The following is a 26,000-nucleotide window of genomic DNA, read 5'->3' on the forward strand; positions in this document are numbered from 1 at the left end:
TTCAAACCAGGAACGAAGGGTTTTGAGATGTCATGTTTTGCCAGGTAAGTAGCGTACCTAAGGAGCATGCGCGCCATCATGCATATTAAAATGGTCGATGGTAGCGCAGCATGACTCCGGGGCAACCAAGTCTGTCAAGGAAAAGGACCACAGGCCACGTGATAGCCCTTGGAGCTACCAATCTGACAAGAAACTCCTGCAAAGTCTGAAACTGCAGACGGGATGGGGAATGGTGAGCCTCGAAAGCATGGTTTTGATGTGTCTGAGTGGGGAAGAGGGGAACAGGCAAGGAGTGAGGGAGGGGGGGGGGGGGGGGGGGGGGGGGGGCAGAGCAAATGACAACCGCTTGAAAAGTTTGAAACCGGACGAAGCATCAACCACCATGGTCCGGTGGTCGGATGGGCGGAGCCGTTGCGGGAAGATCTCACGAGGAAAAGGAGACTGCGTGTGTCTCCGTCCAGTCGGTTCTTCGTGTGAGGTTGGACTCTGTGTTGCTGCCTGCGCACTAACAGGGATGCCATTGTCAAGATGGAGAATACGACTCTGGGCAAGTTCTTGATGACGGATTTCGCTCCTGGCGCAGCGACTTGGCAGTTGATACAAGGGATCAAGTAACAAAGTCCTACCTATAATTTTGAGGTAAGTATAGTCTTGAGAGGTAGGTAGGCTGGGCCGTAATCTGGCCTTGCCGTGCCCTCCATCTCCGGCTTTCTCGGGATTTTTTCTTGGTGAAGCATGTGCCGTGTAGGTTGGTTGAGCTGCAGTATACTTTGGAGTGTGGAAGAGCTTCGTAGACGTGGTGGTGCAGCGGGAAGCCTAATTTGGCTGTTGCGAGATATTATGATGTTCTTGGCGGGTGGTGGTGATGGTCGCGTGGGCATTGCCGGGAAGGCGGTGAGTTGGAAGAGGAGAAACGAAACTTCGGAGAAGAGGACAACAACAATTCCGTGGAAGAGACGAACGGAAGAGCATCCTCCAGTGCCTCCTTCCTCTTCACCCTCTTGGCACCATTGGCATTTCCCATCACTGACCAGCGGGAAATTTTTCAATAGGTTGAGAATGACGCAACCGGATCAGACACAGCCGGTAATGTGGTGGGAAAATGTCAAGAGGATGGAGGATCGCACCTGCCAGAGTTGGGCGCACATCGTCGGCCCCACGTCGAGATGCTACTGCAGGTAGAAGGAACTTGATCAGCCGTACCTTTCTAGGGTAGATTGCGGTGCACGAAGGTGCCAATGACAGGTACTTGGTACTTCACGAGATAGTCTTGGGTGTCTGCCAAGAAGATGGTGTTGTTGAGTTTCAGGAATACCCAAAAACATAAAGCAGTGAGGGGTAGCTCTTGCTGCTGACGCTAGCGCCCATTTGTATGAGTGCAATTATCATCTTCGAAGATTGGACCCTAAAATCTGGGCATTGTGTCGCATGCCATATTTTTTTCTTCCTCTTTCTCTTTTGGCCGCAAATGATGGATATAACGTCCGGCTAACGGCTTCGTTGGGACTGATGAGTGTGATGATTCGCACTGATGCCGAGACTTTTGATCGGGTTGCAATGGGGTCAATGACAGCCGCCTCGAAGAGAGACATGATGAGACATGAAACCAACAAAGGATTCACCCCACAATGTGTAAGTGCCCAACAGCCACTGCGCAAGAATAGAGGATGGACTTGTTCTTCCTCTACCTATACCTACATGTGGCATACATATCTACCTGACTCGAGACACTGCAGTGTTCATGTCTTCCCGTGAGTCTGGCTGCGGTCCGTGTCTTGTCTATGTGCAACAACCCTAAAAGGGTGGTGACACAACATATGAACATGCAGTCACCGGCAGCAAGGTCGAGGATGTCGCGGGTGTCAAGGGCTGAAAATTCGGACAGCCGGTGTCTGACAGATTTGTCCCTTGCCCAAGGCGCGCCGCGACTCACCACCATGTTGGAATATCTGAGAAAGAATCAGCACGTGTTTTTGAATGCTAGGTAAGTATCTGATTGCCAAGACGAATAAGGTAAGGGTTCACACGATATGTTCGGCTTACTCCATCTCTCTCAAAGCTAGTGAGTCCCCACGGTGGATTGGGGATTGTCAAAGCCTGTGTTTCAGCAAGATGGGTCCAAGATGATCACGTTATACTGCGTACATTAGACCGAACTCTAGTGATTTTGGGGGACCCGGGGAGATGGGGATGAGTCCGAACTCGTCCCGGTCCCGTAGGCATCGGGCAGGACAGGACAGTCCGGATGTATTCCCGGCCTCGTCTGTCGTTGTTGCAGTGTCGAAACGGCGCCAATTCCTACTGCCCAGAGAGGTGCTTCAGACCTTCAAGTATGCATAAAGGGCCCTAGGCTAAAAAAAAGTGGTGCGTGGGATATCAAGCTGCCATGATATCATGGCACATGGAATCCTCGTGCAGATATTGTGTAATGCCAATTAGAGCGGTTCGACTTGGCTCTTTGCTGTCTTCCGACTGTAGTGTTGGGTCCGCTGACGCTAGTGTGGTGCTATCCTATTCCTTGTCAAAGTTTTTCCCGACTTTTTCTCTGGAGATCTTCTGGAGGAGTCTTGTGAACCGAAGTAATGACCGATATGATAAAATATGGTCTTTGACGGTTGAAAGGGGAAGGAACTCACAAGGTCAGCATCCATATCTCGTATTAACCCATCACATATTGAGACATATTGAGAACCAACAGTAGTTCCGGCTGAGCTTACCAACTGCCCTCCAGAGAGGAGGCTGTTCAGAGTGTCCTATAAGCTTGGCGGCCCCTTGGACGCCGGCGGCGCATGGCTGCGAGCGCGAAGAGGCTTTTTAGATAGCCCACAGCCGTACTATATCGGGTCCGTCCTTGCTTGCGAGATCTTTCGGGAGCTAAAAATGACCCCATCTCCATTGCTGACTCGACCTTGTCTGGTGCGCTCTCGTCATCTTTTTGTCTTCCTGACCCCCATAATGACGGAACAAGGCCAGATACGGATAGAGTTGGCGAATGATGGGGCCGCATGGCTGCCATTGACACGCCCATCTTTGTCCATCCTTTCTCCACTGACCATTATTCCCCATCACCAGACCCTACAAGTAATCGGAAGTAATTCTGAAGGACTCGGCTCGGAAACAGAGTGGAGCTCGGCGGTGCCTTGGGCGTTGATCTTATTGCCAAGCACCCTTCATCTCAAGTCAAAAACCGTTCAACAGAGTTGACGATGAACACATTACGGCTCGGCGCTTTCTGTGTTGTTGGTTCGCTGTCGGAAACCCATGATCGGGTGGTTTGGAGACGCTGTGGAGGAGAGGAGTTGTCGAAGAGCAAAAGGGTCCCTGTCGTGTTTAAGCCAATCATAACACGCGTTCGTGCTGCCCCACGGTTGCATTGCTGTTTGGCTCGTGCTTTGCAGTGCCCTTTTATAGCGGGGCATGTACCCAAGTAGCAGGTGGAGCTTGACTTCGATTTGTATGTACTGTTAAACCGCTGCAAATGGACAGACCGTGAGGCTTTTCATGATGTTTATCATCCACAACGATTGGTAAACAGCGAGAGTTGACATGTAGGAAAGAGTCGCATCGGGCACTTGCACCTTGCACGTATCTTGCATATCCGACAAAGTCGATTGAAGAGATTTCCCTCCGCAAACAACCTCAGCCGTCCTCCCCTCTGCAGCGCTCCATCTCTCGGCTTCATGGACAGCTCCGGTGTAGCGAGAGGTCACGGTTACATGGACCCAAAGAAACTGCGTCGTGTCTCAGCTGGAGCTTGTTGAGAGGTATGTTCAGAGACAACCCCCGCCAAAAAAAGACTTGGGCCAAGGAAGTTCAAATGGAAATCGGCACAAAGGACTGCGAGGTGCTGTCGGCGATTCTGCAGCGACGAACCCCAAAGTGTGTTAGTGAGGTACGTACTTACCTTTGCTAGCGCCCGCGGGATAGGTACCTCGACAAATTCATGCACGTTCTCATATCGCAAATGTGGAAGTGGCAGCACTTTGGCACGCGTGAGAGGTTCCTTCCTTGTCCTTTCGCATCACTTCCCGTCGTGCGGTCAGCAACCGACGAATCCATCGACAAGGCCATCGCGGCTGCCGTTCTTCCCCGTTGTTTCCCGCTCTCGCACTCAGTCCCACTCTGCACTGCGACTGGAGCCTGCGAGGGCGACAGCAGTTAGCACTAGAGAGGCAGGCACGATACATACTGGACTCCAAGCACTCCTACCTGCCTTGAGCTACCTACTTGGCTGGAGTTTCCTGAAGAGGAAAACCCGTGATACACCAGCCAGTGGAAAGAGCTCCCGTCTCTAGCTAGACCTGCCCTGCCAGTTATCGACAAGGACACTCGGTCCAATTCGATTTTTTTTTTTACCATGCTGGCCTTCTTGGCCATCCATTTCCTCGTCGCTCCCAGTCCCTGTTCTCCAGCCTCCGGCCCCCCCTGTCCCGTTCTCCCAATCCTTCCTCCCCACTACACCACCACCTCTACCTTTCACGACCACCACCCAACATTCCGATCTCTCTGCCTCTCTTTCTTGGCATCGACGCAGCGTCAATCAATCGTCCCATTTCTGCGTCCTCCTCCACTCATACTACGTTACCAAGTCAAGCCATCTAAAACACCACACTAGACGAAAGCATGGAAGTTATCCAAGATCAAGATGGCACTAGAGAGTTGACTAGTGAAGAGGTGCGGCAGGTAGGCATGGCTCACATGGCTATCTCTCTTTTTTTCTATTCTGCCTGCCTGGAGGTACCTTCTCGGATATGCGCCTACAGTATGGGCCCTTTGCTTGGCTTGGAATGTGAGGCTGAGATTGCTTCAGGTTCGGACGTCAACCTCAAGTGGAGGTATGGATTCGATGACCGTCATAGAGATAGCCTCAAACACGCGTTTGTGTACACTACATCGAGAGACAACCAGCTTGTGGAGAAGCCGAGTGCAACGCTTCAACCCGTGCTCGCGACTTCCCCAGAGATTAGGACGATGGCGAGGTTGCACAAATGGCAGACTGAGTTGCAGGGCCGCGCATCGGCAACCAACAAAAACCTTGGGGGAGAAGACATGGGTCTCTTCGGCTGGATCCAGAGAGGAAAAGGTGGTGATAAACATCCCCCCATCTGTCCACACCCACCCGATCCGTACATTGCAGCACACCAAGACAAGTCGAATCGGAAGCAAATAAGGTCACCCTTCTCTCCACCATTTCTTTTGCCTCCCCCCTGTTGTTCTTCATTTCCCCAGTGCCTCTCATCACCAGTCACCCACATCTTCAACACCCTTGTCGGTAGATCAAGACGGATTCCCTCCCTCTTACTCGCTCTCCTCACCGTCATCTAGCCTCGTCTTGATCCCTTCCTCTCTGACTCTTTTCTTTTCCAAAACGACCAACACGTATGAAAGACAGGTCAAGATCGGCCCGCTGCCGTTGATCTACACCACTAACTGTTTCTCGCCGGTCCGAGGTGTCTCCCCATTTGCTCTCCTTGAAGGCTTCAAAGGCCTTCGAGCTGTTCATCTTTTCTCCGCTTTTCTCAATATCTGGCTGTATAGAGATAGGCCGAGCTTTGTATGCATGACCCCCTCCATTTCATCAAATATTGCTAGACAGTGTACTGATCGACCATGTTGCTTCAAGGCCAGGCTGACTAGTGCCAAAAGTCTCTACTTTGTCACTTCAACCCCAGGGCCCCTTCCACACCTCATCTCGGCCTTTCTTGGCGGTTGCCCGCTCTTCGGCTAGCATTTTTTCACCCCAATCGTCTCCAGCAACTGTTTAAAGCATTGGGGGCGCCTCCCTCCCTCCAAGTACCTCCTACCCTTGTTTTCACCCCTTTGGTATGGTCTCGTTAGTGACGAGTTATGGACTCTTCACTTCCTGCCGCGTCGGATGACGGAGATCTTGCCTGGTCGGATAGCCACAGCATGGATTCGGATGATATCCAGTGTCTTCCTCACTCATCGTCTTGGTTCACCTCGCTTTCGTCAACCTCAACTTCTGCTTCCATGTCTTCGGCCATGAGCTTCGCTCAGACTGGCCAGCTTTCACCCATCAGCAATGGCATGGATGCGCCCTATCATGGGGCTGACCAGTCAGGCAATTCTTGTTGCTCTTCCTCTTCCGCTTCGGCTTCGGCTTCGCCTGAACTGACCCAGTCGACGGTGTCTCTATCTTCTATTGGGCACTGGGAGATGGGACTCGACAGTCACCATGGCAGTACCGGCCACGGCCACCACCATGAGCTGTCATGGGACCCGGACTCAGACGACAACATGTTGCCATTGCCGAAACTAGAGCCATTGGACGAAGACGACTTCTGCATGGACCATATCAAGGAAGCTCCCACAAACACACTTACAAACAGCGACGGTTCGATGCCAGATCAACCAAAGGCGAAGCGACCCCGTGGTCGGCCTCGCAAGCACCCAATTGCGCCGGTTGTCCCTGCAAACAAGGTCACGAAAGGTCGATCCAAGACAGGCTGCCTCACTTGTCGGAAGCGCAAGAAGAAGTGTGACGAGGCAAAGCCGCGGTGTAAGTGGACGTTCGAATGCAACCAAGTCATGTTCCCTTCTAATACCGTATAGGCATGAACTGCGAAAAGAACGCCGTTGTGTGTGAGGGTTATCCCGAGAAACAAATCTGGAAGAGTGGTAGAGAGAGGGCCGAGGAGGGTAAGCTCAGCAGCCCTGTGAATACGCTCGCGGTAGGACAGTCTAACATGCCCATGCATGCAGAACGCCTCAAGACCCACAGTTTGCCGTCCATCACAATGCAGCCACTGTTCCACGGGCTCGAGACGGTCGAGGATAGGATTTTCTGGAAGCATTATAACGAGCATCTCAGCACGGTGTTGACCGTTGAGGGAGAACACAAGAACGCCTTCAAGGACATGATGGTGCCGATTGCGGTCAAGCATCAAGGTCTCATGCACTCCATCCTTTCGTTGTCCAGCAAACATATCGACTATGATACACCCTACGGTCTCAACGTCCTCAAGAATAACCCATCGACCTCTACTCGCAAGCTCCACGAAAGGTCGCTCTACCACCACGATCAAGCCAGGCAAAAGTTTTACGAGGACGTGGAGGTTAGCGACGGCATGAACCCCCAAGACAAGCTTCGCGTGTCTGCCCGTTATGGCCAGATGCTTTGCTTCCTCCTCGAGGCATTGGCTGAGGGCAATCCACGCGGTGAGCACCGGCTCCATCTCTCGGCATACAGGAGCCTTATTTCGAGCTCGCCGCCGCAAGACTCGGCTTTCTTCTCGTTCATTGCCGAGTTCTTCCAGTACCACATCTTTGCTGATGAGCTTATTCATTCCGTTTCAACTCTTCACCATCGAGCGGTTCCCAATGATGCCAATCACACACCGGCTATCCACCCTCCCCGGCTCCTTGGTGTTGCCGATGGACTCTTGGAGTACCTTCCTCAAATTACCACGATACGAAACACCATCCGGCACAATATTGTCACTCAAATCGATCCAGTTGTTGACTACGTCAGCCTTTATCGGGCGGCAGAAATCGATGCCGCTATCAAGGACTGGACCCCTAACTGGCCCCGGGGAGACAATCGTGACCGAGTAGGCCTTCTCTACAAGCATATGATGTGGATCTACCTTGTCAGAACCGTCTACCCGCCGTCCCCCTCGGCCCCTCTGCCTCTTACTAACTCCTCTGCCCACCCGTTTTCAACGCTGTCCAGTTCCTGCCACAATCGGGCTGTTGTACCTGGGGTTACCACGCCGCCCATGTCGACATCAACAAGTTGCACCTCGTCGCCCAAGTTAGAGGGTTCAGACTATAACATGGGTTCTGTTCCCCTCCTCAGCGCCGCCCCGTCATTGAGGGTCGAGTCGCCTCCACCCTCTCGAAAACCACTCCAGCATGACCCGCGGATTACGCTGGCCGTCGAGGAATCTTTGGGCATCATGGAATCTTTCAAGCCCAGCGATCCATGCCAAACCCTGCTCCTCCTCCCATGCTTCATCATTGGTACGGCATGCTTCACGCCGACTCATCAGGATAGGGTGCGTGCTGCTCTCAAAACTGTCAAGGGATACACTGGCCTTAGAAACGCCGACCGCACCTTGGAAGTCTTGGAGCACGTATGGCAGCTCATGGAGAGTGGCGACTGGGCAGCAGTATGGGACTGGCCCCGTGTCGCCCAGGGGTTGGGTTTGGATTTTATTCCCGCTTAACGCAACCGTTGGCTCTTTTTCTTTACGTCGGATTCAGTTTTATCTTCTTTTCTCCTTGTTTGCTTTTCTCATTATCCTTTCGTCACCCATCTTGTAGGCTGGTGTTACGGAACCTGGGCTATAGGGTCATGTATTTCCTTTCTGTCAATCGCTGGGGCGTGGGGTGAGTAGGGCATTCTTGGATTCTCGTATCGGATTCCTCGCACATGGCGAACTGTACTTCAGAACGATGGCATGGAAAGGTGTTGTAAGGGACTCACTAACAGAAATGCAAGGGCGATGGCGAAACCTTGGTTGGATCAGGATATCGCATACACATATATAACATCTAAACGGATGGAAGCACAGAAACAGAATAGCCTCCTCGGAAGACCGAGGGAGATGGATACAGGGCGAAGCACAAAACTTCAAGGGGACGCGGGTTACAGGAGACAAGAGAAGACGGTTAGGAGTTTGATTTGGTTGAAGGCAAGGGGGCATCGGATCATAGGGGCTTTTGGGGAAAGAGGATGGGGACTAAGAGCATAGGGGAAAAGGGGGTCAAGAGACATATGGAATGGCGTTCTCTCGTTAGGATTTGACTTTTTGAAACATTTGGCCATGGATGAGTGGCAGGCGCCGCCACAGGGGGTTTTCACTTCTTGGATATTTACACTCGCTGCATAATGGAAAGGGGTTCTTGGGGGCATTTGGGAAGGAAATGGAAGCATTGGAGGATAGGCATGGACATGGGCTTGGATATGGATATCGGCACAATAAGCTGGGCAAACACTCGCTGACTGGAGATACGTCACGTCACAATATGGCGACTGGAAATGAAATAAAAGATGGTCTTCTCTCGTTGGATCAACAATATGTTCTTCCTTGCTCGCGAACGAGTGCTACTTTGAACAATGTGAGAGTTCTGGACATGTGCAAGTATCGTCGAACTGATTAACCTCACACCTCCAGTCAAGATGGATGTCAACTTTGTAAATTGCTTTCCGGTTAAATGCACTATGATGGGTGACACAACGGGTGAACCAAACTGACCATTTCCAGGAATATGGAATGATACTCTCCACACATTGTTCGTTGACGTCCCGTCTTCTTAAACGGTCTGTTAGAGCCGCCCTTTTTGGTACTGAAACTCAAACTCGCTTCCATTCTTCCTACAGACCTTCTCGATCCACCCAACATCATCCCTGTTGACCAACACCATCCGTTCAAGACCAGAAACAAGCATCACGATGCCTCAGAAACATGAGCATCACCACATCCGCAAGCGTTTCTCTATCATGAACATTCTATCAGCAATACCATTCCTCCTCGCCACAGCCACAAATGCCATCCCCACCATTCCCGCCGCCGCCGCACCAACACAAATACCCTCTCCAACACCCACCACGACGGCATCGACCTATACAGTAACCAAAATCTCCTCAACAACTCTAACCACCTCCTCGCCCGTGTTACACATCTCTCCACACATCTTGTCTCTTATCACCACGATGACGGTGACCACTTATGAGCCTTGGCCGGCCTTTTTTGCATCTGATATGGACGTGGATATGGACATGGAGATGGACTCAGTGGCAACGACGGTTCTGGAAACGGTGGTTTCGAGCGCTACGTGGGTTGAGAGGAGGCGGTATTTGGATGTTACAAATATGCGGGTAGCTGGAGGGGAAGAGGAGGAACTTGAAAGAGGAGGAAGCGAAGAAGAAACGACTATAACGAGCTTCGTGGTGACGATGGAGAATACATGGGTTGTTCACCCTGTTCCTGCTGCGGCGCCGACGGATATCTTTCTGGCTACGGGGGCGGCGGTTGGGTGTTGTGGGTGTTCTTTGCCTGCCCCTAGTGCTCCTATTCCTGAGCCGACGTTCACGAGGGCATCATCAAGAAATACAGTGCAAGAAGAAGTTGCAAAGCCCAAAGCAGACAACATGGGACTAGGAGAAGATCCAATGTGCGAGTCGACTGGGCTTGCTACGGGGTGTCAGGGACAATGCGTCTGGAAACCATCATTCCCGATTCCCAACCAACTCCAAAAAATCAACGATACAGCAACAACAGCAACAAATACAACGGCAGCAACGGCAGCAACGGGTCTCGGAACGTTCTGGTGCCTCCACATCCACCCTTACCACTACTCCGACCCATCTCTGCGCATGGGCCGAGCATGTTGGGGTTCCTACCTGCGTTATCGCCAGCTTAACGCGCCTTGTCTGGTGGGAGATGTGGGTATGGCTTGTTTACCTTGTGTCAAAGGGGGAGATGGTGGAGTGGGGAGAAAGGATGAGAGTTGGGATGCGGTGTTTTGGGAGGGGGAGGAGTGAGCTAAGCTGAGCTTCGGATTATCTGTCTGGACTGGGGAGCGGCACGGAGGGAGTTGTACATCCATCGTCCAGCGGCATCGTTAATCAGATCTAAAGACGATAGATGTAATCTACAAAAAGAAAGGAAAATTCAAAAAGAAAAAAAGACAAGGAAAAGGAAAAAAGAATCGCACGGTCCGGGATTCGAACCCGGGTCCTCACTCTGTTTCAGACTCTACACTTAAATGCTTGAGCATTTGCTTGTGGCCCCCCAGAAATCGCGGTCTTTGACAAGATGGTTCGCTGGGGATTTCAACCCACATGTCGAGTGATGCGTTAGACCACTGCGCCAACCGTGCTTTTTTGGTTGCTAAGGAGCAGAAGAAAGGTACCTTATGTACCACAATTTGAAGTTGGCAGGTGGAGTGAATGTGGGCAAGGCAGTTGCTGTACTTGCTAGTCCTTGTAGAGGGAGGGCCAGAATAGAAGGGATGGATGGAAGGGACGAAGGAAGGATGGAACGATGCTGCGAGTCCACTGAATCCAATAAAATTGGGCATGATCCGATGGGGATGGCACCTCATCTTCCCTCATTGCCTCTTGTTCCTCTTCTGGTCTTCCCCGCAATCGCCATCACCACTTCCCACCATTCCTCTTGCCTCATCTTCTATTTCCAACTTTGAGCTCATTCTGTGTTTTGGATCAAGCGGGACATCCCGAAGAAGGGCTTTAAAGAACTGTCACTACTGGGGACAGATGAGAATTGGAAAGGTGGCAAACTGCTGATCTCCGTTACCTGTGGGGAAGCACTGAGAGGAGTTGTCGTGGAAGAAAAGGTGCTACTTGCATGAGTGTACCTGCTTCATACAAGCAGACCAATCAAGGGACATACCTGCATGGCCTCCACTCTCTTCTTCAAGTCTTGCAAAGATCACTGCATCTTCATCAGCATCATCATTATCATCTCGTCATCATCACCGGCATCAATTCACCAACTCTTTAACACTACAATATTTTGTTGTCCCTTCCCAATCTCCAGCCTTACCTTGAGTCCCATACTGGAGCTTCCTGCCCTGGGCTGCCCAGTCACCGACTCTCCCTCCCAGATACTTTATTTAGCTACCCTGGTTTCCGGTTCTCTTCTTCAACCTTCCATTAGCAACTCCTTTCCTGAATCAAACCCCTTTCGATGTCGCCTTTTCCCGTCTGGCCTTCAAAATACTCCCTTCGAGAGACAGTAGCTCGTCGATGTGTTCTACTAGCTCGAATCACGCACAAGTTCAAGGTCAACCCAATCAAGCACCTTGAGTGTTTTGCGCAACTTTCACATCCCAAAAAAGCGAGCAGTAATGGATTGTCCATGTTCGGTTTATTCTTACGACCACTCTACGACCACTCTACTATATACAGGCTTCCCCTACCCAACATCCGCTGCGTCTCCTCCCATTTTTCGTCAATGAGCTCCTTCGCCTTCCTCGCCTCACTCGCCTCCTTCCATGTTTGTAGCCAAACTCGCCTCTGAGGACACAAGCACATTATACAAGCAGCAAAGAGACAAACAAGAGACGCACAAAGTGGTACCACCCATCCATTTTTCTCATAACCTCGCTAACATCCGTTACCCTATCTATATTGGACTATCTATGTTCGGTCTATCCTTACGACCACTTGGCCAATGCCAAAACCAGTCGTGTTTTTAGGGTCGGTAAACCGGTTCATGGGCTGCATCGGGTTGAAGCCGATGGTAGCATCTGTTCACAAGTCGAGCTATTTACGAAGGCATGTCGGTAACGGTGAAGAAAAGGGGAGAGGGGGCTTTACACCAACTGGACCGCAACTTACCAATGCTCGTGAAGTGTGTTGCGAAGAAGGGAGACCCGTCCAATGCAAGAGATCCAGGTCTGATGATAGTGGACAGCGACGCGGCGGCGACAGGACATGTGGGCGGTTGAAGCGGCTGCTGTTGGAGGAGTGGAGGGTCCTGATATTCCGTTGTTGTGCGTGTCGAGCGCAGCGCAACAGCATGGCTTGGGGACAGGCTTTCGGTCCGGTTGCTCTTGTTGTATTTCCAGTCGGACACGTTAAGGAGCAAGCAAGCCGCCACTTGACAAAGCCCATGCTGTCCAGGGGCAGCCCAGTCCAGGCAACGTCCTTGAGGCAATAACAGGTCTGTGATGCCCTTAGATGTCCTGGGCCGCACGCGCGCTACACTGACACAGCCAGCGAGTACTCCCCTTGGCCGGAAGGCCCGAGTAATCTTGTTAAATTGTGTCGTGCTGGGAATAGAGCATTGCAATTATTGCTCTTCAACGAGGAATCCTAGTAAGCCAGGTGCCGCAACAAGCGAGTCCACCGGTGGGATTAGCCGGACACCGACAATATGCCTTTGCGACCGCATCAACAACACCACTGACAGTGAGAATACGTTTAACGGCGCCCTTCTGCTCTTCTGGTAATCGCTGACGGTGCACTTGGCGTTCGACATCTCCCGCGGGCTGTCTACGGAACCAGAGGAAGAGTCGTCATTGTCATTGTCGTTGTCGTTGTCGTTGTCGTTGTCGTTGTCGTTGTCGTTGTCGTTGTCGTTGTCGTTGTCGTTGTCGTTGTCGTTGTCGTTGTCGTTGTCGTTGTCGTTGTCGTTGTCGTTGTCGTTGTCGTTGTCGTTGTCGTTGTCGTTGTCGTTGTCGTTGTCTTTGTCATCCACTTCCTCCTCCTTTCGGCCAGTGACACTCGTATGCCTTACGAGTGGATATATGCCAAAGCTCTGAATAGCTGGTAGATATAGAGCTTGACTTCCAAGATTGTGCATAGTGGTCTTTCGCTTCATCTTGGTTGAAGAACCTCGATGCTCGGTAAACGGTCTTGTCATCCGCCTCCTCCTCCTTGGCCAAAAACAATTGTTCGTCGACAACGGCAACGGCAACGCGAGAGAGAGGAAAACAGGAGGTGTAGCGGCTTCGGGGTTCGAAATAACGGATCTAACATGGATCCAAGCAGCCTCGTCGTGAGGCTGAGCAGAGACCGAGGGTTGAGCTACCGAGATGACACTCCTATAAAGACGAACAATATGTTCTCCAGACTGGCGGTCGGAGGGTACACAAGAAGGAGCGATGGAGAGCAATGGGACAGAGCGAGCAGTAAGAAAGCTCTGGCTCTTCTCGTTCTCGAGGCCGGCACGACCTTTTTATGTTTTATGCATTTTTTGTGTGTGTGTGTGTTTTTTTTTTTGTTTTTTTTTATGTTTTTTTTTCTTGTTTGTTTTTTTGCACTGATTATTCCAGCGCCACCTGTGACGAGGGGTATACTGTGTGTCGGTATAATGTCGTGGATTACTGGGACCGACCGCGGCGTTTGATGAAAGCAAAGCCGCGGCCGGCCCAGTCTGGAAGCAGACTCGACAACGTACGTACGCTAGTCGTACGGATCGCCCTACAACGCTACAGACGGCTGCACAGCACGCCTTGCCTTTCCCACGGCCGGTTCTACAGCTGCCCGTCTATAACGGAGACACTCACAAAGATCCAGCGCCCAGGTCTAAGGACAGGGCTGCCAAGGATTTCAAAGAATGGCTTCTCCAACTAGACCCCTCGGAGATTGTCGTTTACACCGACGGCTCTATGATAGCTAAGCAGATGGGCCTCCCAGCGCACGCGGAGGACCCCGACGCCGAAGAAAGACCAGAGGGCGAGTGCGTAGGCTTTGGCTACGTAATCTTCCAAGGACAGACAGAACTCGGCCGCGGATGCGGTCAGTTAGAACAAGCGGAAGTTTTCGATGCGGAGGCGGAAGGGGCGCGGCACGGTCTCAAGGCCGCTGTGGCGCTCTTCCCGGAGGCACAGGCCCGGCCACGCATTACGATATGCCTTGATAACACGTCCGTCATTAGAGGACTCCGAGGAACCCCAGCTGCGTCGTCACAAGCGGCTTTCCTCGATTTCCGCGCTATCCGAAAGGGCTATGGCCCCAGTCTGGTGGACGTCCGCTGGGTTCCCGGCCACAAGGGCATCACGGGCATCACGGGCATCACGGGCAACGAGATTGCTGACGAGCTCGCTAAGGCGGGCGCCAAAGGAGGAGAGGTAGTCAATGAAGGCTTGGCTACCCTTGCGCACTCAAGGCGGCTTGCTAAGAGGGAGGCGCGTACGGATTTCAAGGCATGGTGGGCCACGAACAAGCCAGAGTCTTACGCAGACTACCGGCTGGGGGCTTCTATCAAGCCTAACGACGAATTAAAAGAGTTGGACAGACGGTCTTTACATCACCTCCTCGCGGCCAGGTCTGGCCACGGGGATTTCAAGGACTACCACGAGCGCTTCGAGCACGAGGACGCCCTGCTAACATGCTTCTGTGGAAGCTGGAAGAATCCCTTCCATCCCTTTTTCTGCAGGAAGGCATATGCAGTTTCCCCCGTCACGGGCGAAGCGGCTACGCGGGAGAATCTCTCCCTTGCTATTGGAATTTACTGGCAGCGCTTTATCGCTAGGATTCAAACCTCGCACTTCTTTTCGTAGACTTGCACGAGAAAGGCATGGCGCCAGACACTCTGGCAACAGCACATCAACGACGGAGGCACGGCTGACAACCTTACGGAGTTTTTACAGAATGAAGGGGTGGAGGTTGGCCATGGCCACGACATTGAGAGGGTTACGGTGGAGTTGGACAGGCTAGTTCACCGTGCAAGGAGACGGGAGGAGGAGAGCGAGAGCGAGAGCGGAGAGGAGTGATTTTGTCATTTCTTTTATCTTTTCCTTTGTTCTACAGGTCCCGTCATATACTGGCGGCTCGCTCACTGGGCGATTCGATTATAAGTGTTGGGCCGAGATCAACAGTTCGTTGGCCAACGCCTACGACGAGTACGGCTGAATTGCGACTGTCCCGCCGAGCGATCATCAATCTTGATCACACTACCAGAGATCTGCCTGACCTCGTTGATCTTCTGTCCACCCTTGCCAATGATAGCGCCCACCATGTCGTTAGGGATGTAGATACAGGGTAGGCAATCCTCTCGAACAGGCCGTAGTTGGTATTGACTAGGTCCATGCGGGTCTGGCCGGGCTTCTGGTTGACGCCGGCGGTGATGATGACGGCCGTGGCACCGGGGGCTGCCGGACGTAGCGGGTGAAGTCCAGTGCATAGAGGTGTGCCGCAGTAGAAACGCGTCTTGCGCGGGACAACCAGAGTGTTGGTCTTGCGCTTCTTCTTCTTCTTGCCACCGGTGGCCCAGGGGGCTCAGGCGTCTGATGATGAGCAAGGGAAAGGGAACTACCCTTCTTCACCTTGGGAGCGTCGAGAACCTTGGGCTTGGGGAGGAAACGCCCGAGGCGGACTTCCTACTCGGCGTTGAGAAACCGCGCGCGGTCATGTCGGCAACGACTGCGACTGGCTGCTTCACCGAGAACCTTACTCGCGCGAGGCCGAGGAAGCACTCCAGGGGCAGGGGCCTCAAAAAGAGAACTAAAGTTCCGAGTGTCAGAAGCGTGTCATCTTGAGAATGAGGGAGAAATGGTGAGGAATAATATGTGTAGGTATGTGATCCTCGCAAAGACAAGGAATGACCAAGAACTGAGGGGGTTTCAAGGGGTGCCGGGTGTACTCACAAGTTGGGTAAATGGGGAGTCGCAGTTGATGACTTGAAATCATGTCACTTCACACAGAGTGGTGGTGATGTTTATGCGGCGATGGCGAACGCAAACTGTAAGGCAGCTATGGGAAATAATAAATGGTTAGTGTCCGTCAAGATGGGAAGGAGGATGGATGGAGGGTGGAACGAACGTTGGACACGTAGATCTCGCGGCCACCGCCACCGGCCACCAGCCATGGGACCACCACCGAAGCCGCCGGGCAAGGATATCTCCATGTCCGTTGGGTCCTATGTTGACGTTCTTGAACGCAAGCAGTGACGAAGAATGGTGAGGAAGTGTTGATGCCCCTGGTGATGGATGTGATGATTGCTTTTTGGTTGGGTTTTTTTTTTTTTTTGGTATTGCTTTTTGTTTGGTAACGGAAGAGAGAGAAGCACTTCTGGTATCTCAGACCTTATTTCGCTTGTCAAGCATCGGAGGCTAAACAGCCGGGGGGTGGGCTCTGTGGATGGCTGGCCGTTGGCCAAACCTAAGGTATCTACAAGCCGCCGGGGGTACCGGCCAGCTGGGGAAGCCTTCGGACAGAACCTTTTGTGCTGGGCCTCCTCTTGGGGCGCATAGGAGGTGTGTGAGAGACGCTCAGCGTTCTCCCTGAACACAAGCAGCGACGAAGAATGGTGAGGAAGTGTTGATGATGGAGGATGGAAGATGGATGTGATGACTGTTTGTTGTGTGTCAGTTACATGTCCGTCACTTGACGACGAGATAAATTGCAAAAAAGGTATACCGCGGGGTATGAAAACGCGCGCGGTAGAGGTGATGCCTTGCAAAGATATTGACCACGCGGAACAGGAGGGTGAGGGGATGATGATTCAGGACAGGAGGTTAGGTACTCACGAAATTTGTGGAGTGTGTGTGTGGTCATTACTGACGCCTCACTTTGCTTGATAGCTTGCCATTTTGATATTTGCGCGAGAGCGCGCCAACGGCGAGATATCAAGTGGACGGAATGAGAGGAGTATTTCTCTCGTAACGAGGATCATGAAGATGGCGGCAATGGGGTAAATTAGAGGTAAGAAAAGGGAAGAGCGACTGCGTAGAGTAGGCATGGTGCTTGGAGGTGTTTTTTGTGTTGATGACGAGAAGGAAGATGGTGGGGGAGGAAAGTAGAGGAAAGGGAGTGAGGTTAGGAAAGCTACTTGGGTACTCAGAGAAAAGAAATTGTGGGCCAGATTTTGTGCGTGCCGGGTGACGAAACGTCGGAGGGCCAACACAAACGAAGGCAGCCCAAGGCTAGGTACAGTAGTAGACAGTCGTTTCTGGAACTGGAAGGCACGCGGAGTGCCCGTGACGGAAGCCAGGCCAGTGAGTGCGCGTCATAGGCCAGCACGGATTGTCAACAGGCCGGGATGGAAGAAAGACGGGTGGAAAGGAGGGTGTGGGAAAGGCTACTAGGCAGACAGCTGTCTCCTGTTACATGAAATTTACTACCTAGAGATATCTCTGATGAACGGGAGGGAGCGATACGAGTCGATGTACCGTTGACGTAGTTTCAGATGGCAGTTTTCAAGACCTGTGGCTGCCTTCCGTCTGACAAGCCCGTTGTTGTCGGCACTACCAGCAGAGCCACCACTTTGATCTTTGACAAGAACGGTCACTTTTCACAGTCAAGGCCGGCGTAAATACCGTATCGTATGTCTTGTGCTTGTGCTGCTACACAACAATGCTGAATGCCGAAGGTAGAAGGGTTAATTTGTTTTGACTCACAGAACCTGACAGACGTGTTTGGCAATGGTCAAGACATAAGCTTTGCTTTCGGTAGCTGGGATGCTTGAGTACATTTGCAATTCACGGAACAAGACATGAAAATATAGAGACGAAGAGTAAACGAACAAGTTACTAACTGTGCCTAACTACAAACGCCTCCAGCTCTCTGGCTGTTGAAGATATACATATTGGTCTCATGTTCCCGGATCAGTGAAAAAATGGGTTCCAGTTCCAACGCCAAAACCCATCCCATGTTCCTCTGCCATCATCGCTTATTATGCGGCTCCAGGAGCAAACAAACTTGCTGGATGGCTTGTAAAGAAACATCATCGAACCCATAACGCCCAACTTTGGATGAAATATCGGTGATAAGTGGCGTCCAGAAACTGGAAGACAGGCGGAATCTTCATGGGCCTGCCTGGTTGCCAACTCTCCAAGCGCTCACATCAGAACAGATACCAGGGAGGATGGTGGGAATGTGCTCTCGACGTTCTACCAGACTCGTCTGACGATACTGTGCTGTATGAAGGCGAGATCGAAGTGCTTGATAAGTTGTGACTTTGTGACCTTGTTTTGATCAAACAAAGCGGCAAAGTATTGGTACCTGTTTTCAGCTGTTGTATGGCGGCGTTATTGCGGGGAGTAGGCAGGTCGGAGGGCCCAAGTGGAATGGCCAGGATTGCCGTCACCCTCACTGTCGGATGAGGACGATCTGTCTTTGTGGTGCTGCGCATCGGCTTCCTGAGTTTCGTAGACCCTGGAGCAAAGTGTGTTGTCGTCAAGAGACTGGCGTTCAGGCTTAGGCCGGCCCTGTGCCTCGAGCAACTCCTGGAGCAGTCTGACGGGTAAGGACTTGATCTTGGAGGAAACCGGTTTCTTGGCCCCCATGCGGGCGACCCAGTTGATGAACTCAAACAAGGCCCGATGCACCTTGGCGCGTTCAACCCAGGACGATGAAACGGGTAATGATGATGGGCCATTGACTTGCATGGCATCTGGGCTTTCTCTTCGAGTGGGTGGCCACATCTAGACTGAAGGCTCCCTTCCTAGGATGGAAATCCTCGGATTCCTTTTGTCCCTCGTGGCGGATTTTAGGTCGTTGCGCCGAGTTCTTCGTGGTCTCTGGTGGTCGGTTGTGGTCTCTGGTGGTCGGTTGTGGTTCTGCTGGTGTCTTTGCGGGAGCAGACTTCCTTCCCGAACTCGTCGTGCTGGTGGACGTGATGGTATCTGTCTGGAGGCTTGCGAGGTGTCGGGTTAAATGAATGTGATGGCCATGCCGTCGATCGTGGCCTGAAGAGACAACAATAACGCCAGTCGAACATGAATGGAGACATTTTCTCGTCAGTGGCAGAAGGCGTGGTGAGTTGAGACTTGCATTCCAGGCAAGGTACGGCTTGTTGAAGATGGAGCTCTCAGGAAACATGAATACGGTAGAGGTAATTAATTGGATGTGCCTTTTGAAGACGTCTGAAAACAAGAATGCACTGTTGGGAGGCTCCAAGTGCATCGCATGGCAGCTACCTAGAGGTACCCTAGGTTCATTAGGCCCGGCGGTGTCCGGAGACACTGTTAATTTACAGGCTGGATATTTCGTGATTCCACACTCGAACTGCACGATAACATGTTTCCAACCACTAAGCCATTTTGATTGTCTATGTCTTTAGTTTCCCTCTTCAGGTTCTCTTTCCGTACCTCAATGTCGTCGACTGATTGATGCCGGTCCTCCAATGTGCTTGGCATGATCTTGCAGCTGCCCGCCACCTGTCAGACTCGTGTACCTTGAGAAAGCCGACGCAGTTCCAGGAGGCGACGGGAACAAAAAGCCAAGCATCTGTGGACATGGTCACCGCTTTCAGCTGCAGTGACACAGACAGATCCAAGCGATCGGGGGGATAGCGTATGCCAAGGCGGGCGAGGCCCAGAGACCAAGCCACTGTTCGTCGCATGTTGAACCGTTGTTGATTTTGTGGGTTCCCTCCCGTCCGGTTGTCTCCCTTTGAGGCTGTCAACTTTCAATTCTCCTGCTGCAAGACACTTCATCAACAAGTCCGACTACACGCAGCCCGAGGGTGGCACATTTCCTTTTTGGGCCTTTGCTCGAAATCCAACTTATCCACTCTTTGCACCATCATATTTTCCCCTCTTCTTTTCAGCTCCCTTCTCTTGCTCTCTGTGTTCTTTTCCCTTCCCGTCATTCGCTTTTTCCTGGTGGTCCACCCCTTTTTTTCTCCTCTCATTCTTCAATTTCCCAACAGATTTCTTGACTTTTTAGACTTTCTAGACGCCATCATCAGCATGGCATCCAGGATACCGGCGGCCTGGCGTATCGGAGCCGGCAAGTCCACCCTCACCACCGGCGGTCTCAACTTCAACCATGTCACCAAGTCCACCCCCGCGCTGGCGCGTTGGACTCCCGTCTCCGGTAGCCGGACCGGATCCGCTTTAATATCAACATCGTCAGCATCGTCATCAGCATCGACATTATCACGATCCACCACAACATCCACACCCGCAATTACGACGACATCCACAACAGCAGCAGCAGCAGCAGCAGCAGCATGGCCCCCGAGATTGAGGCTGGGATCTTCAGGGACGAGTCCTCTGGCGCGAAGCTTATTCCAACGTCAACAGCATCAGCAGCGCAGATCTTTTGGTGGGTTCAACTTTCTCTTGTTCTTACCATTTGTCAACACCCAGTCATTGTTGCATTTCAGGGCGGTCAAGCATCTTTTATGCATTGGCATCCCCACTTCGGCCCCCCTCTCCAACACTTGTTGGTTCATTTTTTTGCATGGCAAAAAGTTGTTGGTTGAGACTGAAAAAAGGATTCAAGCTTGGCTTTGTGTTGTTTGTGGCCCAGTTGGCCCGAACGGCCCACTGCCACGTTGTTTACCTCAGCCTCGAACCCCAGATTGCCATGGCTTGGCTTGGCAGGGGGTGGATTCGCATTGTAAACATTCACGATCCAAGGCTTGAGCTCCATTGACGATGGATATGGCCATTATCTCTGTCCGAATTCGGGAATCACCATCTCAACGGTGGTCCAAGGTTGTCCATGGCAAGTGCCATGTTCAGTACGGGTATCACCGGGTATGCCTTCGTCCTCGAACTAGGCCGTGTACCGTAAAGACTTCGGAACGTCGGCTTGGTTTATGCAGGGTCCAAGGGCTGCCGGTACATGCAGTCTACAGGGCTCTTTGAGATCCTCGAGATGCCCCTGCTTGCAGGGACTGTGCCTTGAACCCCGAAGCCTCGTGGTTCTTTTTGGCACCTCGGCTCGAACCCGCCTTGTCGCTATGGTGTCGGCCATACATGGCTCTTGATTTTCTGGAGGTTCTCACCCATGACACACCACAGCCGCAATCCACTCGCTGAACGTCAGGAGTAATGGCCTATCTGCCTCAGATATTGACGATACCAGTCACCTGTGCCCTCGGGGGGTGGTCTTTCAATGGCCATTTGTTGCATCTTTGGAAAATCCTCCGTGGAGAGACGACTGAAGGAGGCTCCATGAGCAAGCGATGATTTTGAGCACTTCTCCCAAGCCCCTTCCCTAGACAAGCTGACCGCCCTGGCCCCATCACAAAGTACCTCCATCGCACAGTTCAGGATGACATCTTCCCAAGCCCCAAGCTACATACACGAGAACAAACTAACCCTTCCCAGCTCACACCACCCGCCGCCACAAATCCGACGAAGAAAACCACCACTGCCCACCACACGAGAACCCGTCGATCCTGCACAAGATGGTCGAAGCAGCCGCCACTTCCTTCGCCTCCATACTCGTCCTCGGCCTCGGTTTCAGCATCGCCGCCTACGCCTACCACAAGAGCTACAAGCACATCGTCCTCCAGAAAATGTCCAACGCCTTCGAGCCCGGCGATCCCGTCCTCGACCTCGCCGCCATCGGCAAGAACATTCCGCTCTCCAAGACTGCCGCCGCCACGCATTGGATCGCACGCCCCGAGCAGGACATCGTCGATGATATCGTGGCTGGCAAGGAGGTTGGGCACTACCACCTTTTCATCGGTGAGAAGGGTACGGGCAAGAGCAGTATGCTGTTGGAAGCCATGCGCAAGATCGACGGTGACGGCGTGGCCATGTTCGAGGCTCATGCCGACCTGGAGATCTTTCGTATCCGTCTGGGCAAGGCGCTCGACTACGAGTTTCACGAGGATTACATCGGCAGCTACTTCAGCGAGCGCGGCCCGCGCGACACTACGGCGCTGTTGGATATCGAACGTGCGCTGAACAAGCTGGAAAAGGTGGCACTCAAACGGCGTGCAAAGATTGGGCGGCCGCTGGTTGTTATCATCAACCAGATGCACCTGATCCGCGACGACGAGGACGGTAAGGATCTGATCGAGCTGCTCCAGCAGAGAGCGGAGCAATGGGCTGCCAGCAACTTGGTGACCATGGTGTTCAACAGTGACGATTACTGGGTGTATGAACGGCTGAAGCAGTTGGCGACGCGCATGGAGGTGCTCTCGATCACGGACTTGCCGAAGAACCTGGCGACGGCGGCGCTCAGAAATTACCGCCACCGCTACTTTGGAGAGGATTTGAGCGATGGGACATTGGAGCAGATCTACGATCTCGTGGGCGGACGGCTAAACTTCTTGAACAGGGTGGCCAAGAGCAATGATATGCTGGCTACGTGTGATGAGATCAAGCAGATTGAGAAGACGTGGTTCTTGAATCAGTGCTGGATTCTCGGAGAGGAGATGGATGATGATGTGATGGATCAGCAGAAGTGGGCTGTAAGTTTTCCCCCCGTTATTTCATTCCCTATCTTTCTCCTCCTCTCTCCCACACATAACTAACCCCTTCTTCCCATCCACAGGCCGCAGCAGTAGTCCTAGCCACCGCCCTCGTCGACAAAGAATCCATCATCGAAGCCGCCGGCTCCTCCACCTACGACCCCGTAGTCGGCCACGTCCTGCCTTCCTACGCCCTGCACGAGGCCCAGCAGATCATGACCCGCGCCGATTTTGTGCGCGCCCTCGACCGCCTCAACCTCTTCTCCATCACCAAGGACGCCCAGGTGCGCGCCAGCTCCGTGCCCATGCACCTCGCCTTCCGCGAGATCGTTGCCCAGCCGGGCTTCCGCGAACACCTCCAGGCGACGATCGACAGGATTGCGGCTATCGAGAGCTTGGGCCGTACCAGGGAGCTGGTGGCGAAGGATTTGGTACTTGGTGGCCATTATGAGATTAGGAGGGCCGAGAAGGGGAAGGGGGTTGATGTTAAGCTGGTTATGCCGGAGCCGGAGGAGGATGGGGATGAGAAGGAGGAGTAAGTGGCTCGCCTCGAGTGACTTGGAATCGGGCTTTTGCTCTCGCGTCTGTGTTCAAAGCTGAGCACGGAACAAAGCAATTTGAAAATAGTGGACGCCACCCCGGCAGGAAGGCAAGGCACGGGACAAGGAGTTCAGGAAGGAGACAAGGAAAGAAGCAAGGAAGATAAAAAGCTTTTGCTTAAGCGGGTTTAAGGGGAGTTTGCGATGGAATGGGACGGGAACTTCGACTCCAGGCAAGGAAAGTCAGGAAGCTCAACGTCAAGAGACCATATCTCACGGCCTTCTTTCAGAGCGCCCGTTCGTGTCCTTCTCCACACCACCTGGATATGCTCTACATCAAACCGCAGTGGCTCATAGTGAGTCACCGCACACACTCATTCAGCACTCTATACGTTTTTGTTTCCTTTTTGTCTTCGGCGTGTATTTTTCTCTTGCAAGTTTATGTTGGTTCGGCGTTCATGACACAGCAGCCCGAGTAGTGCTTGGTGGACACACCACTACTACTACCTACTCATCGTTCATTCCCTTAGTATACTCTGTATTTTATTTTGCTTCGTTTGTACATGTACATGTATATTATCACTACCTACTCCCAGTCTTCATTATGTCCCCCTTGCGCATTTCTTCTACTGGTCGTGTCAATACAAACGGGTGTCATGTAACGGTTTAGGAACTCGGATTTGAGGCCATCGTTGTTCTCCCATCAGTCGAATACTGTTTTGCGCAAGTGTTTTAAGTTGTCTTTGTCTTTGCCCACCTTCTTTGTTTCAAAAACGCACCCGAAGGTCAACTCTAGATCCAGTCCTCTAGCTTGATTTGGTTTCATTCTTTTAACACATTCATGCTCACCCGTCACGTCTTCACAGAGTTTCACGCATCTTTTGAACATGCCCCCAGTCAGAGTTATTTTCGAGCGTTACTTTTGCATGTCTTTCTTGCTCCTGCGAGTGCTCAAGAGTCAAGTTTATGTCCTCTCCCTTAAGACGACTTCTATCTTCTCGCACTATTACCAGCATCAACATCCACATATATGCCACACATCTCAATACCTAGAGGTAAACAAGCGACAGTTCCGAGGTATTTGTAATTGGAATGTTTATGTTCCCTGCTTTTACTTTTGTTGAAGGCTGGGACCTTTGTTAAACCCCCTAGCTAAATGAACCTGAACCTGAACCATTTTCTAAGCCATCCCCAAGTTCCTTCCTGCTTTTGAAACTCCCATTTTCTCTCTAACAAATCCAGCCAACTTCCACATAACGCAATCATGATCTTTCCATGCCCTTGTTCTTTTCCCTTGCCGTTTACCTTCTCCATCTCCATTAGATCTCCTAACCTTCCCTCAACCTCCCCTGAGCTTCCAAGTAGGTCTCACCACCCTTCCACCGCGTGTAGTACGTGTAGGAGTACCGGATGGAGTAGCTAAGGGAGTACCCAGGGTAACAGTGGGAGGCTCGGCGGCCGGCGCTGGATCAGCCGCTGGCATAGGAGTACCTAGAATGATCCTGGGCACCTCGGGTGCGTTGGCGACCGGCGCTGGCTTAGGCACTGGAGTTCCCCAGACAACTCTAGGGACCTCGGTACCCGGCTCAGGCACTGGCACTGGTACTGGCGCTCGCACTGGCAAGTCTTCTGCCTGCGAGCTGCCTGCCTGTGGGTGTGACCTGGAGCCGGCTTGAGCATGTGCAGAATCAGGTTGTCCGACTCCCACGGGGCGATCTGAAGCCTTGAGTGTAACAAACGCGTGGTGTTGGTTAGGCGGCGATTCTTGGTTGACTGGACCATGACGTGGGGCCTGCTCATCGTCGGACGAAGCCACATGGGTGACTTCCTTCCTGGCTTCCTTGTACGCTTCCTTGTTCGCGTCCAGATTCTTGTCGGTTTCCTTGCCGGCTTTCTTGGTGGTTCCATTGGACGTGCCCGCGCCGCCGTTGTTCGTCTGGCTTGCCTGGCTCTCCCTTTCTCTGGCGCGGAGGGTGGGCTTTACCACACGACCACTTCGTGTTGTAACCTGGACCTGAGCCTTGGGGAAAACTTCAGCGACTTTGCGGGCTTTGGCGATTGGCCTCACTGGCCTAGCTGGCGCTTGCGCTTCCAAGTCTCCGGGTGCTTGGTCTCCAGCTGCTTCCGCTTGGGAGCTGGTGTTGGCTCTGCGTCTCTTGCGGTTACGAATCTCGCGAATGGCCTCTTCCGCTGGGTAAGAGGTAGGGGCGACTGGCACTGCAACCTCTTCGCGGTTGGAGGTAGGACGGCCGCGGGCACGGTCCGAGATGTTTTGTGGTGGAGGTTGAGGTTGGGGTTCCTCCTTGTCTCTGCCGTCGTGCGCCTTGTCCTTATGCGCCGCGCCTTTGTCCTCCTGAAGATTGCCTTCCGTGGCTTGCGTGGGTTGCGCGGTTTGTGCCAAGGGGTGCGCTTCCTTCTCAACCTTCCTGTCCTTCCTGGCCTTCTTAAGGCCTTCCAGCTTCACGGTCATCTTCATGTGATGAAGTGCAGGGCTGGAAAGGACGTGCTGCAGCTTTTTGGGAGCAGGGTTGGTGGTGATAGATTTGGAGGTGGCCGCGCTGGAACTGGCCACGGCTTCGGAGTTGTCGACCTCGGGACTATGGACTTGAGGGCTGGCAATTTGACGACTTTTGACTTGAGGGCTGGCAATTTGACGACTTGTGACTTGAGGTCTGACCGCTTTGGAGTTGTCGACCTGGCGGCCCTCGACTTCCTTGCCTTTGTCCTTCCTGGGCATTTTGACTGGTCTCAAGGAATGGAGAGAAGTTTGGTAGGTCCTAGGGAAAGAAGAAACCAGTTAGTGATACTTGTTGTGGTAATGTAGTGCGGGTGATAGGGCAATATATACTTGAGAGGGTAAAGA

The 26,000-nt window shown here is 52.5% G+C and overlaps 6 protein-coding genes across 6 annotated transcripts; 4 read left to right on the plus strand and 2 right to left on the minus strand.

The window, feature by feature from the left end:
- Positions 1-4,677: 4,677 nt before the first annotated feature.
- Positions 4,678-9,034, plus strand: SMAC4_09353 (uncharacterized protein). The gene is made up of 4 exons (XM_066090935.1): positions 4,678-5,554; positions 5,624-6,520; positions 6,574-6,660; positions 6,724-9,034. Exons 2-4 carry the CDS (start codon positions 5,848-5,850, stop codon positions 8,187-8,189), a joined length of 2,226 nt encoding a protein of 741 aa, XP_065947563.1. The 5' UTR covers positions 4,678-5,554; positions 5,624-5,847; the 3' UTR covers positions 8,190-9,034.
- A 384-nt stretch (positions 9,035-9,418) lies between these two features.
- On the plus strand, positions 9,419-10,510 carry SMAC4_09352 (uncharacterized protein; the record flags this gene model as incomplete). Its single annotated transcript, XM_003344052.1, has 1 exon — positions 9,419-10,510. One exon carries the CDS (start codon positions 9,419-9,421, stop codon positions 10,508-10,510), a length of 1,092 nt encoding a protein of 363 aa, XP_003344100.1.
- A 3,596-nt stretch (positions 10,511-14,106) lies between these two features.
- On the plus strand, positions 14,107-15,000 carry SMAC4_14016 (uncharacterized protein; the record flags this gene model as incomplete). Its single annotated transcript, XM_066091731.1, has 1 exon — positions 14,107-15,000. One exon carries the CDS (start codon positions 14,107-14,109, stop codon positions 14,998-15,000), a length of 894 nt encoding a protein of 297 aa, XP_065947564.1.
- A 305-nt stretch (positions 15,001-15,305) lies between these two features.
- SMAC4_10079 (uncharacterized protein) lies at positions 15,306-15,851 on the minus strand (the record flags this gene model as incomplete). The annotated part of the gene is made up of 2 exons (XM_003343118.2): positions 15,306-15,717; positions 15,824-15,851. The coding sequence occupies 2 exons, from the start codon at positions 15,849-15,851 to the stop codon at positions 15,389-15,391; spliced, it is 357 nt and encodes a 118-aa protein (XP_003343166.1). The 3' UTR covers positions 15,306-15,388.
- Positions 15,852-18,468: 2,617 nt separating this feature from the next.
- Positions 18,469-18,864, minus strand: SMAC4_09355 (uncharacterized protein; the record flags this gene model as incomplete). Its single annotated transcript, XM_003344055.2, has 1 exon — positions 18,469-18,864. One exon carries the CDS (start codon positions 18,862-18,864, stop codon positions 18,469-18,471), a length of 396 nt encoding a protein of 131 aa, XP_003344103.2.
- Positions 18,865-21,442: 2,578 nt separating this feature from the next.
- Positions 21,443-24,754, plus strand: SMAC4_09356 (uncharacterized protein). The gene is made up of 2 exons (XM_024656010.2): positions 21,443-22,598; positions 22,682-24,754. Exons 1-2 carry the CDS (start codon positions 21,585-21,587, stop codon positions 23,135-23,137), a joined length of 1,470 nt encoding a protein of 489 aa, XP_024511781.2. The 5' UTR covers positions 21,443-21,584; the 3' UTR covers positions 23,138-24,754.
- Positions 24,755-26,000: the final 1,246 nt, after the last annotated feature.

The sequence above is a fragment of the Sordaria macrospora genome, chromosome 6 (genome assembly GCF_033870435.1).
Source record: "Sordaria macrospora chromosome 6, complete sequence".
Classification (NCBI taxonomy): domain Eukaryota; kingdom Fungi; phylum Ascomycota; class Sordariomycetes; order Sordariales; family Sordariaceae; genus Sordaria; species Sordaria macrospora.

Coding starts and splice junctions, on each gene's coding strand:
- SMAC4_09356 (XM_024656010.2), top strand. CDS start 21,585: ATGGTCGAAGCAGCCGCCACTTCCTTCGCCTCCATACTCGTCCTCGGC. Junction 22,599..22,681: donor TGGATCAGCAGAAGTGGGCT/GTAAGTTTTCCC, acceptor TCCCATCCACAG/GCCGCAGCAGTAGTCCTAGC.
- SMAC4_09353 (XM_066090935.1), top strand. CDS start 5,848: ATGGACTCTTCACTTCCTGCCGCGTCGGATGACGGAGATCTTGCCTGG. Junction 6,521..6,573: donor TGACGAGGCAAAGCCGCGGT/GTAAGTGGACGT, acceptor AATACCGTATAG/GCATGAACTGCGAAAAGAAC. Junction 6,661..6,723: donor TAGAGAGAGGGCCGAGGAGG/GTAAGCTCAGCA, acceptor CCATGCATGCAG/AACGCCTCAAGACCCACAGT.